The 13,572-nt window shown below is 38.9% G+C and overlaps 1 protein-coding gene across 1 annotated transcript in view; it reads left to right on the top strand.

The window, feature by feature from the left end:
• Positions 1–530: 530 nt before the first annotated feature.
• CFTR (CF transmembrane conductance regulator) overlaps positions 531–13,572 on the top strand; it is a gene marked incomplete at its 5' end in the record, with an annotated part of 124,153 nt that continues 111,111 nt past the window's right edge. Inside the window, 3 exons of the mRNA XM_081331953.1 lie at positions 531–627; positions 2,908–2,974; positions 10,962–11,072. Coding sequence (XP_081188079.1) covers positions 531–627; positions 2,908–2,974; positions 10,962–11,072 — 275 coding nt within the window. The remainder of the gene's footprint in view (positions 628–2,907; positions 2,975–10,961; positions 11,073–13,572) is intronic.

The following is a 13,572-nucleotide window of genomic DNA, read 5'->3' as shown; positions in this document are numbered from 1 at the left end:
CTGGGGCAGGTCTGACTTTAGGCAAGGTCAACCCAGAGGTGCACTCCTGCTGTGAGATCAAGCAAAGCATGTTGGCTCATGAAAGTGACCAAGAAGAAACCGAAGCATGGGGGGAGTTGGCAGTGAAACCCCATAGCAGAGGGAAGCATTCAGGGTGACTGGCAGAACTGGAATTCTGTGAGGGCCAACCAAGACCCAGATGGTCACTGGGGGTTGGAAAAAAAGAAGAGTGGGAGGAAAAACCCTCAGGGGTGATTTTCATGCGAGGGAGCCAGGGAACCTGGAGGAAGAAGAGACTCTGGACAAAATGAACTGGAGCAGGCTGATGCTGGAGCAAGCAATTGACCTACTGAGTGGTGTGTTCAAAACCTCAGGGCGTGAGAAGCTCTGGCCTGGATGGCAGTACTGCAGCCAAGACAGCACAGGACTAGCTAGATGATGGCATGGCCACACCCGCTACCCCGCTGCCCTGATGGCTCTTGAACAGCTCCAGCCCCTCAGCCTTCCCTGGCAGCTCAACCACCACCAGAATGGGCTATGCCACAATTGAGAAGAGGTCATCAATCACCAGCCCTGGGGGTGAAATTCAGCAAAGACTCCAAGCAGCTGGGATTCTTCCTGGTCCAGGTGTGGACCTACATGCAAGAGTTTGGGGCTCACCTGTAAACTGAAGGGCCAAGGTGAGATGTTTGCCCATGGCTCTGGAAGGGACTGTGGCAGAGTAGGTGGTTACCCTCCACAATTTTTTAATTTTAATCCCATTTATATCCCACCCTTCTCCGAAGACTCAGGGCGGCTTACAATCTAAAGCACAATGTGCTTAGCAATAGCCTTCATTCTATGTATATGCCTGCTTATTAGGACTTTCACACAAACCCCAAGCGGCATTATTACAAAGTCAGCTTATTGCCCCCAACAATCTGGGTTCTCATTTTACCTACCTCAGAAGGATGGAAGGCTGAGTCAACCTTGAGCCTGGTGGGATGCGAACCTGCACTAATTGCAGGCAGCTGGTGTTACTTAAGGAGGTGATGATGATGCACTGAAACTTTACAACTTTGACTCCTTTATGACAGCACTTCAAAAGAGTTTTGAAGACCCCCTCACTGATTGCAAGGCCAGAACTTTAATAAAGACCATCAGCCAGGAGCAGTGACCCGTTGCTGCCTATACTCAAGAATTTTGAGACCTGGAATGTCAGCAGACTGATTGGCCACTGACATGCAGATTGAGGCTTCCAGGATGGGTTAAACCAGGGGTCCCCAACCGCTGGTCTGTGGACCAGCACCGGGCCACAGCATGCCAGAAACTGGGCTATGCAAACAAGAGAAGCCCCATCCATGGGATGCAGGCAGCACACGAAACCATGCCTTCTCCAGTCCGTGGAAAAACCTCTCCCCACAGAACCAGTCCCTGGTGCCTAAAATGTTGGGAGCCTCTGAGCTAAACAATAATGTCTATAACACCTGTATTTCCAGAGATAACCCTCCCACTCCACACGAATAGTATGACCTGGCTGAGAAAGTTGAGATTGACTTGGCCCAATCCTGAAACCATCCCAGCCACCGGTGTTGAAGGTCCTTCCAGACTGAGAAGAAAGATGCTCTGAAATCAGAAGACCATGAGCAGAGTCCATGGCAACGTTCCACTGGCTGCTTTAAGTGTGAGAAAGAAAGGCACTGGGATGCCGACTACCAAGCCATCTGGCCAGCACAGAAACCATCCTCAGAGCCAGCCAAGAAATTGGGGCAATCAGCCCTGAGAACCAGAGAAATGGCACTACATGGAGTTTTGGTCTTCAAGTTCACCCCATCACCAAACAATGGTGCACCAGAAAGCAAATACAAAACCTCCTGGGATTTGCAAACTTTTACTGCCAATTCATTCCATCATTTGCTCAGATAGCACTGCCTAGCTCCAGCATACTGAAAACAAAAGGAGAGGGGAAACCCAAGTCCAGCCAACCACTGAAATGGACAATGGAATGCCAAGCCACATTAAAAAAACTCAAATGCCTGTTCAAGGTAGAGCTCATATTGAAACACCCCAACCCTAATACCCCTCTTGCCACCCAAGTGGATGCTAGCAATGTGGCACATTGCTATTACAAAAAAATGACCAAGGGATCCTACAGCCATGTGCATACACCTCCAAAAAATGAGCAAAATGGAATGTAAGGTGGACACAATGGGAAAAAGAAGACTACCCAGTGCTCTGGGTACTACTAATGTGGAGACCTTTCCTGAAGGGCAGTAATATCCTTTTCAAGGTCTGGACTGACTACAAAAAGGTAGAAGCGCTAAAGATGCCCACGAAACTGTCCCCCAAGCAAGTCCAATGGAGTCAGTATTTCAACCCATTTAATTTCATCTTATGGTACCTCCTGGGGGGTGGAATTTCTTTGTGGATACCCTCTTGAGGCTACCCAGTATAACAGCACTAAAGCTGAGACCATTAGATCAGTTATTCCTTCTAAGCATTTAGTGGCACCAGTCACTATAGAGCCCAAGCGAAAACTTCCCCAAACCTGCTCTAAAGGATGACAAGTAGTTCAAAAGCCACCAGGCAGAATGTATGCTGTGTGATGGCTTAGCCTAGGTAAAAGTCACTTTATATGTGCCTGAAAGTCAAGCATTGGTATTGAAATAGTGGAGCTTGAGATTGAATCCTCCTAAACACTTTGGGGACTTCAAAGTACTGCCTCAATCTAATCTTTTCTGTTTCCACTGATCAGCAGGGTAAAACTCTGCATATTTTTGGAATGTCAAATAAATGTCCAATTTAGAATACTACCCCCATAGGTGCTGGGATCTTCTAGTACTACTGAGGTGGAAGTCATTATAAAGTCATATTGAATATGTCATTTAGTATGATTTTATAATATAATGACTATTGTCATTCTATTAGACAATGAATCTGGAAAGCAAAAACAAGCTTTCATCAGGAGTGAAATCAAGAACATGAGTTACAAGATGTACAAGGAAGTAATCTATCATATATTGACATAATCACATGTATCTTAGAACTTACTTTGGCATATAAAAATATTACCATTAGGAATGTCTACTCTTGCCAAAAGATTACATATTGCGGCAACAAAGAAAGAAATAGAAGGAAAAACTATTTAATGTACAAATGGTAGCTAGCCTCAAACTTCTAATCCATTCCCAATGAAATAAGAATGATTTCCTATTATTACATGGAGTTACAGTAGCAGCAATAGTAGCAGCAATAGCAATTTTTATTAAGTGTTTGCTTGTACCTAAGGTCAGTTTAGGCAATGAAGTAAGTTTATCTAATATCGAGTTTTATTTCAGCAATAAGCTACATACTTTATTTCTCTGCAAATAATGTGACTTAGATGGGTAGATAAACGTAAATGTGTTCATATCAATACCGTGCAGCTTTATTTTTCAGTGCCTTATTTAAAGTTGTTCCTGTTTAAACTTGCAAAGATGGGAAAATGGGAATGAACTAGGTTTCCGTGTGTGTGTGTGTGTGTGTGTGTGTGTGTGTGTGTGTATCTATGTGTGTATTCCAGTGTAACCTCTGTTGATTAGGCATGCATGCAGTGATATATTATTTATTTATATATTATTTACTTCACTGTAGCTGTACAAAAGGAGTATCAGATAAAATAGAATACCACTTGATTCAGAGATTATTTAAGATTCACACTGTGTTTTCCTAGAATGATACAAGAATCAACTCACTTCCAGCATCTTCTTTCTTTAATATTGGCAATATGCTAATAACATTTTTAATAAAAAAATAAACATGTAGACAATAGCACTTTATTGGAAACATTTTCCCCAAATATGATATGAAATAGACTGGGATGATTTATAATCATTCTAAAAACTGTTGAAATGTCTTAGTCATATGAGTAAAATCAGAACCATTCAGGAGGTGTACTTACATTAGAACATTTCTGTTTTGCATTACTTCTTTATCTTTTTCTTATCAATGGCAAATGAAATAAATGTTCAGGGTTTTCTTATGTGAAAGATAAGTTTGTATTTATGAAGAGGAGGTACTGATAACATGTTTTTACCATTCTTAGTTCTTTTCAGAAGCTTCCACATTTTGGACAGTTTTTCTGGCAAGCTTTCTCAACACTATTCTCCAACTGGGAAGGGATTGCAAGTTACAGAATTCCCAGCCAGTATAGCATTTGGCATATTAGGAGGGTGCTAGATTCACAAAGACTTCTTGTGTCTGCATGTAACAGATAAATAAAAATAATTTTAGCAGTAGATTAATTAATTAATTAATTAAATAATTCTCAACACTTTTCACAACAATACTGTACGCATCATTCTGCAGTTGTCTTGTTGCCTGAGCCTGACATCATAGGTTGAGAGAGAGAAGGACTGGCCTAGTGTAACCAAGATGGCTTTCATGCCTAAGGTGGGTTCTAGAACTCACAGTCTTCTGGTTTTTATCTTGGTGCCTTAACCACTAGAGCAAACTGACTCTGTCATACAGTATCTGAATACTAGAAACCAAATAGTTTATTTTAACCATGTCTATAATACCCTTTTTTGTAATAATTTAATTGACACATTTCATTTTTTAAATGCTTAAGCAACATTTTAGGCCTTGCAAATTATTGGTGTGTTGTTGAATAAATTCTGGTGAGTGCTATGGTGATCTGATGTCCTGTTGGCAGTGGCATTGCACTTGCTAGGGAAACTGCAACTGGATGATTGGTCCAGATTGATGAAATCTCTCTGGAGGAAGGAGAGATCATTGAGATAACCCATATGGCTCCAAACAGTCATTCCTTATAAGAAGACCACAGGAATTTGCTTTTTTATGGTCTGCTGAGAATGTCTGGGAGTCAAGAGACACCATCAAGTTCACACTTGTAACACTGTTTTTAAAGACATAAAGCTCATTGAGCTTCATTTAGTCAGTTTCTGAAGGATTTTTCTGTATTGGAATTATTAAGACAATTTTGAATGGGCAAGGTTTATTATATTCATCAGGTGATCTCTCTTTTCCTTTGGGAAACAGTTGTAGTTAACATTTTTATTTTTTTGAAAAATACTATTTTAGGGGCTTCGATATTGAAAGCATGCTTGGAATATGGATTTTAGAAAGTTAACAATGGACTAAGGGTTAAGATGGACTTGTAGTTATAATTTTGAATTAATTAGAAGAATTCTTCCTGTGGTAAATGGTGATTATTTGGTTTTTTAAGCAGAAATATGATAGTGGGACCCTGAAGGTTTGACATTACTAGGCAGATAGATGATAATAAATTTATCTCATTAAGAAAGATTGGAGCAAAAATCTTTGATTGATATTTTTGAATTTTGGTCTTCAAAATTACTTGATATGATAGATACAGTAGATCCTGTGTCAATGAAGTTACAGAAGATGAAGAAGCTACCATGGACAAGTGTGAAATTAATTGGAATGTGGATTTAAATGTGTGAAGCAAAGAGAAGGATATGGAGAAATATATTCTAGATATAGAAACAAAACTGATGGACATTTCACTGCTTAAAAGAATGCACAATTTTTAAACCAGAGTAATTATTTGGATAACTTCTTCTTGCTGGATTCACAAGAAAAGTCTGAGGAAGTCCTGAAAAACTTTATGAAAAGGACAAAATGTATATAATAGATATACAAAAGAGGCATGTTAAAGTTATGAAAGATCCTTGAGTTGCCCCCTCCTGTATATAACAAGCCTTGGGACTACATTTGATGGGGTTAAAAAATTAAGACTATTAAAAATTCATGGGAGGAATACAAGGTTGGCTTTTTTGATCAAGGTTAAAAGAGAAAATTTGTTATATCTGGTTTCCCCTACTGGATTTTTGTGATAAAGAATAAATAATGGATTTTTGGATTTGGTTTTTTAGGTAGGAGATGAGTTATGTGATGAACAGAGCATATATATATATATATATATATATATATATATATATATATATATATATATATATATATATATATATATATATATATATATATATATATATATATATATATATATATATATATATATATATATATATATATATATATATATATATATATATATATATATATATATATGTAGTAAGATATTAAAATTGTTTTTACTTGTTAGGATGACAAGTTCCTTCTACATTTTTTCTGTTTTTATAGTTTTGGTAGTTTGTATTAGTTTTTATTGTTTCTAAATGTAATTCTTGATAAAATATTTTGGGGGAAAAAGTAAATTATTCAGGTATGTGCCCTGCTTCTGAACCTGGACTTGATAAGGTATAAATGTGATGATTGGAAGATCCTTCAGATGTTCTCAAAGTCAATATAACATTCAAGAAGAGTTCGCCTTACAGTTAGGTGTGGAACAGTGTCTGGAACATTGGGAAGGGGCTGATGAAAATCTTATTTGTTATGTTTCCATCTGAGATGCAGATTACAGCTTCAACAAGAAAACTATTATAACCAAGTCTATGGAGAATGGATATATCAAAATTTATTTATTCATCCCTTTCAGCGTCTGACTGCTGTTTATATTTTTAAAATCCAGAATTAGATAATGAACACCTTGCTTGCTTCACTATACAACTTTGAAAGAGAAGCATATTAATATAAATGAAAATTATGTTATCTTACTAAAAGTGTTGTTTCCATTTATATATAAAAATAATCTTGCAATTCTTTTTATATATAAATGGAAGTAAAGTGTGATCTGACAGTTATAAATAAAGAGCAATTTATTATAGTCAGGATTAACATAGAAAAGATTTAATTTTGAGAAGGGCCACTTTGTTGTTGTTGTTAGCTGCGAAGTCGTGTCCGACCCATCGCGACCCTATGGACAACATTCCTCCAGGCCTTCCTGTCCTCTACCATCTTCTGGAGTCCATTTAAGCTCACGCCTACTGCTTCAGTGACTCCATCCAGCCACCTCATTCTCTGTCGTCCCCTTCTTCTATTGCCCTCAATCTTTCCCAGCATTAGGCTCTTCTCCAGTGAGTCCTTCCTTCTCATTAGGTGGCCAAAGTACTTGAGTTTTAGCTTCAGAATCTGGCCATCTAAAGAGCAGTCAGGATTGATCTCCTCTAGGACTGACCGGTTTGATCGCCTTGCAGTCCAAGGGACTCGCAGGAGTCTTCTCCAGCACCACAGTTCAAAGGCCTCAATTCTTTGGCGCTCAGCCTTTCTTATGGTCCAACTTTCACTGCCATACATTGCAACTGGGAAGACCATAGCCTTGACTATACGCACTTTTGTTGACAGGGTGATGTCTCTGCTTTTTAGTGTGCTGTCTAGATTTGCCATGGCTTTCCTCCCCAGGAGCAAGCGTCTTTTAATTTCTTGGCTACAGTCCCCGTCTGCAGTGATCTTGGAGCCCAGGAAAATAAAATCTGTCACTACCTCCATTTCTTCCCCATCTATTTGCCAGGAATTGAGAGGGCCAGATGCCATGATCTTGGTTTTCTTAATGTTAAGTTTCAACCCAACTTTTGCACTCTCCTTCTTCACCTGCAACAAGAGGCTCTTTAGTTCTTCTTCACTTTCTGCCATTAGAGTGGTATCATCTGCGTATCTTAGGTTGTTGATATTTCTTCCGGCAATCTTAATTCCAACTTTTGATTCATCTAGCCCTGCCTTTCTCATGATGTGCTCTGCATATAAGTTAAATAGGCAGGGCGACAGTATACAGCCTTGCCGGACTCCTTTCCCAATTTTGAACCAATCAGTGGTTCCGTGTCCAGTTCTCACTGTTGCTTCTTGACCCGCATATAGGTTTCTCAAGAGACAAATAAGATGGTCTGGTACTCCCATCTCTTTAAGAACTTGCCACAGTTTGTTGTGATCCACACAATCAAAGGCTTTAGCATAGTCAATGAAGCAGAAGTAGATGTTTTTCTGGAACTCCCTAGCTTTCTCCATGATCCAGCGTATGTTGGCAATTTGATCTCTAGTTCCTCTGCCTCTTCGAAATCCTGCCTGTACTTCTGGTAGTTCTCGATCCACATACTGCTGAAGTCTAGCTTGTAGGATTTTAAGCATGACTTTACTAGCATGAGAAATGAGTGCAATGGTGCGATAGTTTGAACATTCTTTGGCACTGCCTTTCTTTGGAATTGGAATGTAAACTGATCTTTTCCAATCCTGTGGCCACTGTTGAGTTTTCCAAATTTGCTGGCAAATTGAGTGTAGCACTTTTACTGCATTGTCTTTTAAGATTTTGAATAGCTCAGCTGGAATACTGTCACTTCCATTAGCTTTGTTGTTGCTCAGTTTTTCTAAGGCCCACTTCACTTCACATTCTAGGATGTCTGGCTCGAGGTCAGTGACCACCTCATTGTGATTATCAGGGACGTTAAGCTCATTCTTGTATAGTTCTTCTGTGTAATTTTGCCACCTCTTCTTAATCTCTTCTGCCTCTGTTAGGTCCCTGCCATTTTGGTCCTTTATCATGCCCATTTTTGCATTAAACGTTCCCTTCATTTCTCCAATTTTCTTGAAAAGATCTCTGGTCCTCCCTATTCTATTGTTTTCTTCTATTTCTTTGCACTGTTCATTTAAGAAGGCATTCTTATCTCTTCTAGCTATTCTCTGGAATTCTGCATTCAATTGGGCGTATCTTTCTTTTTCTCCCTTGCCTTTCGCTTCCCTCCTTTCCTCAGCTATTTGCAAAGCTTCCTCAGACAGCCATTTTGCTTTCTTGCATTTCTTTTTCTTTGGGATGGTTTTGGTTGCTACCTCTTGTACAATGTCGCGAACCTCTGTCCATAGTTCTTCAGGCACTCTGTCTATCAGATCTAATTCCTTAAATCTATTTGTCACCTCTACTGTATATTCAACAGGGATATGATTTAATTCATACCTGAGTGGCCTAGTGCTTTTCCCTACTTTCTTCAGTTTAAGCCTAAACTTTGCAAGGAGAAGCTCATGGTCTGAGCCACAGTCAGCTCCTGGTCTTGTTTTTACTGACTGTATAGAGCTTCTCCATCTTTGGCTGCAGAGCATATAGTCAATCTGATTTCTGTGTTGACCATCTGGTGATGTCCATGTGTAGAGCCGTCTCTTGGGTTGTTGGAAAAGAGTGTTTGCTATGACCATCGCATTCTCTTGACAGAATTCTATCAGCCTGTGCCCTGCTTCATTTTGCACTCCAAGGCCAAACTTGCCTGTTATTCCAGTTATCTTTTGGCTTCCTACTTTAGCATTCCAATCCCCCATGATGATAAGAACATCATTTTTTGGTGTTAGTTCTATAAGGTGCTGTAGTGCTTCATAGAACTGGTCAATTTCATCCTCTTCAGCACTGGTGGTTGGGGCATAGACTTGGACTACTGTGATATTGAATGGTTTGCCTTGGATTCGAACTGAGATCATTCTGTCATTTTGAGGATTGTATCCCAGTATTGCTTTTCCTACTCTTTTATTGACTATGAAGGCTACTCCATTTCTTCTGAAGGATTCTTGCCCACAGTAGTATACCTGATGGTCATCTGAATTAAATTCACCCATTCCTGTCCATTTTAGTTCGCTGATACCTAAGATGTCAATGTTCAGTCTTGTCATCTCTTGTTTGACCACGTCCAGCTTTCCTTGATTCATGGATCTTACATTCCAGGTTCCTATGGAGAAAAAATCTTTACAGCATTGGACTTTCCTTTCACCACCAGACACATCCACAGCTGAGCGTCCTTTCGGCTTTGGCCCAGTCGCTTCATTCTTTCTGGCGCTACTAGTACTAGCCCTCTGCTCTTCCCCAGTAGCATATTGGACGCCTTCCGACCTGAGGGGCTCATCTTCCAGCGTCATATCGTTTTGCCTTTTGGTACTGTCCATAGGGTTTTCATGGCAAAGATACTGGAGTGGGTTGCCATTTCCTTCTCCAGTGGATCACGTTTTGTCAGAACTCTCTGCTATGACCTGTCCGTCTTGGGTGGCCCTGCACGGCATAGCTCATAGCTTCATTGAATTACGCAAGCCCCTTCGCCACGACAAGGCAGTAATCCATGAAGGGGAAGGGCCACTATAAACTGCTAATTAACAGCATACTTTTATGCATTAGTTTTGCCCATAAAATGATACCAGATTAAAAATCAACATTTCCATACTCAGGCCTCACGAGCGTATGGATGTATTTGGGCCTTCAATTTAATATTTTGCTGATGTAGGTAAAAATCAAAGAATCATGCACTTTTTTTTTGAAGCAAGTCATTTTAGAATCTATGGCATAAAACAATGGAATTCTGAAACTTATGAAACTGAAAGGATTTCTAAAAGCTGTATGCCAGAAGTCTAAAAGAGAAAAAAAAGAAATTCTGTTGTTATGCCCAAGGGTTTTGTGTTCTCAAAATATTTTAATAAGTATTGTGAGGTCAACCAGGAAGTCTTGGAAATTGTTTTCTTATGGCAGTTCCATTATTTAAGTATGCTTTATTCTAGCGTATGAGATCAGGTTCAAAAAAAAATCTAAGTTTAGGGCAATAAGACATCACAATTATACATCATGGGTGGTAATGATATTTACTTATAAAAATTATGCTCTATTTTTAACATGTAAGAAATGAGCCTATCTTGTAATCATACTTTATAAATATTTGTAGCTAGTTTAACCATATTGATCCAAATAATACTTACAGATATATTCAGGATCTTGGATGCATTCAGTGCTATTTTAAATTTCTTTTTTTCTCCTAACATTTCATAGATTTAAAAATTCACCTGGGTTTGAAAATTATATTGGCCATATAATATCAGTTTGAAGATGTGTGGGTCCTCCTTGAATACTTGCAACAAATTATGCTAGATTTGTTCTGCATCTTAATATTTATTTATTTATTATACCAAGATGCATGATTCTGCAATCATCATGTGATTCTGGAGTGCTAGCAGAAACTAAAATAAAAAACAGAAAAGTGAAAACCTACTTATAAGTCATAGATTATAAACATGTAGAGTAATTTTAAAATACCTGTTTTATTTTGCAGATGGACAAAGCCTATTTTGAAAAAGGGCTATAGACAACGCCTGGAATTATCAGATATTTATCAAATCCCTGCTGCAGATTCTGCTGATAATCTCTCTGAAAAATTAGAAAGGTATGTATTACATATTTGGAAGAATATAATGTTATTTATCTGCCAATTATTATTTTTCTCCTACTTTTTCTCTTGAATATTCTACATGGCATATATTAGTGGTCTCTTATTTCATTCTCAGAAATATAATTCTGTAAAGGCAGTGCTTTTTTTGTAAAAGAAAAAGGTGCCGGAACTCACAGATGTCATACAACCCACCTTGCCTATCCTACAAGGTTCCATCCAAAAAAGGTGCCAGAACTCCGTTCTGAGCGTTCTATGAGAAAAAAAGCCCTGTGTAAAGGTGATGGGGTTCAGTAAGAATAACGCCTATTGTCACTCAATAAATTCTGGAGCTGAGTGGAGGTTAGAAACAAGCTTTCTTCAGTTCAGGTCCAAGGCCCTGACTCCTTATTACCTTTAATACAAACTGCATTGTAGTCACCCAGATATCATAACTGATATACAGTAGTGCTGATTTCAAAAATATTAATGAGAATATAATCCTTTTTTATGTCCATGTGCCTTCAAGTCAACCTTGACTCCTGGTGACAGCTTGGTCAAATCCGTGCAGTTTCTTGGCTAGGTTTTTCAGAAGTGCTTTGTCATTGCCTGCTTCTTAGGGCTGATAGAAAGTGACTGGCCCAAGCTTTGTGCCTAAGGCAGGACTAGAATGCAAATCTCCCACCTGATGCCTTAACCACTACATCAAACTGACTCTCTATAATACAATCTCAGGCATATGTTCAAATGTAAATCTTGCTCAGATATTAATACGTGGATCGCAGCATTAGTTCTTCAAACTAATTATTTTCATATACATAATACAGAAATTACTTTGAAAATAGCCTTCTTTCCCATTATGTTTGTAAGCCATTTGGAAATGAAAAGACTTTTAGGATCCCAGTCCAGTGAAAAGCTTTTTAACAAATCATTTCTAATATACCATCAAAACTTCAATTTATATAGGATAATGAAAATGATGAGGATGAACCATTTTCCTCACACCCTATGATAAATAAATGTATACTAATTTTCAAGTAAACAATCATTTCATGGTTGGATTTTGTTCAAGGTAAGTATATGAACCAAATTTTGTGGTTTATAAGCCATGGTTATATGGTTAATCATTATGTGTAAGTCTTGAAAAATAGGATTTGTTCAATAAACCTTGATTTAAGAAAACCAAGGCATAGTACAATGTGTGAAGCAAGATTTTCTGTTTTTCCTCTCAGCTAATTTCTCACATTGTTATAGAACGTTTGGATACTTTTTACATTCTTGAAGAGTAAAAGTACTATTATATATTTAATTAATCCAGTTAGAATTGTTCTGACAGGTGCCCTGAATCCCATTAATTCTTCTAGCATGTCTGAACCAATGGAGATGACCTCTTAAGTACTTTTATAAACTGTTCTTACTGAGCCAAAAATATTTTATTGTCTTTAAGATATTTAAGGAATATGAAAGTATTTGTTGTTAGCTGCGAAGTCGTGTCCGACCCATCGCGACCCTATGGACAACATTCCTCCAGGCCTTCCTATCCTCTACCATCTTCTGGAGTCCATTTAAGCTCATGCCTACTGCTTCAGTGACTCCATCCGGCCACCTCATTCTCTGTCGTCCCCTTCTTCTATTGCCCTCAATCTTTCCCAGCATTAGGCTCTTCTCCAGTGAGTCCTTACTTCTCATTAGGTGGCCAAAGTATTTGAGATTCAACTTCAGGATCTCACCTTCTAAAGAGCAGTCAGGGTTGATCTCCTCTAGGACTGACTGGTTTGATCGCCTTGCAGTCCAAGGGATTCCCAGGAGTCTTCTCCAACACCTTAGTTCAAAGGCCTCAATTCTTTGGTGCTCAGCCTTTCTTATGGTCCAACTTTTACTGCCATACATTGCAACTGGGAAGACCATACGGGAAGACTATACGCACTTTTGTTGACAGGGTGATGTCTCTGCTTTTTAGTGTGCTGTCTAGATTTGCCATTGCTTTCCTCCCAAGGAGCAGGCGTCTTTTAATTTCTTGGCTACAGTCCCCATCTGCAGTGATCTTGGAGCCCAGGAAAATAAAATCTGTCAATACCTCCATTTCTTCCCCATCTATTTGCCAGGAATTGAGAGGGCCAGATGCCATGATCTTGGTTTTCTTAATGTTAAGTTTCAACCCAACTTTTGCACTCTCCTTCTTCACTCGCAACAAGAGGCTCTTTAGTTGTTCTTCACTTTCTGCCATTAGAGTGGTATCATCTGCATATCTTAGGTTGTTGATATTTCTCCCAGCAATCTTAATTCCAACTCTTGATTCATCTAGCCCTGCCTTTCTCATGATGTGCTCTGCATATAAGTTAAATAGGCAAGGCAACAGTATACAGTTTGCCGGACTCCTTTCCCAATTTTGAACCAATCAATAGTTCCGTGTCCAGTTCTCACTGTTGCTTCTTGGCCCACATATAGGTTTCTCAAAAGACAAATAAGATGGTCTGGTACTCCCATCTCTTTAAGAACTTGCCACAGTTTGTTGTGA

This window comes from Vipera berus (genome assembly GCF_964194415.1).
Source record: "Vipera berus genome assembly, chromosome: 6".
Lineage (NCBI taxonomy): Eukaryota > Metazoa > Chordata > Lepidosauria > Squamata > Viperidae > Vipera > Vipera berus.
This window is presented reverse-complemented; position numbering and strand designations above follow the sequence as displayed.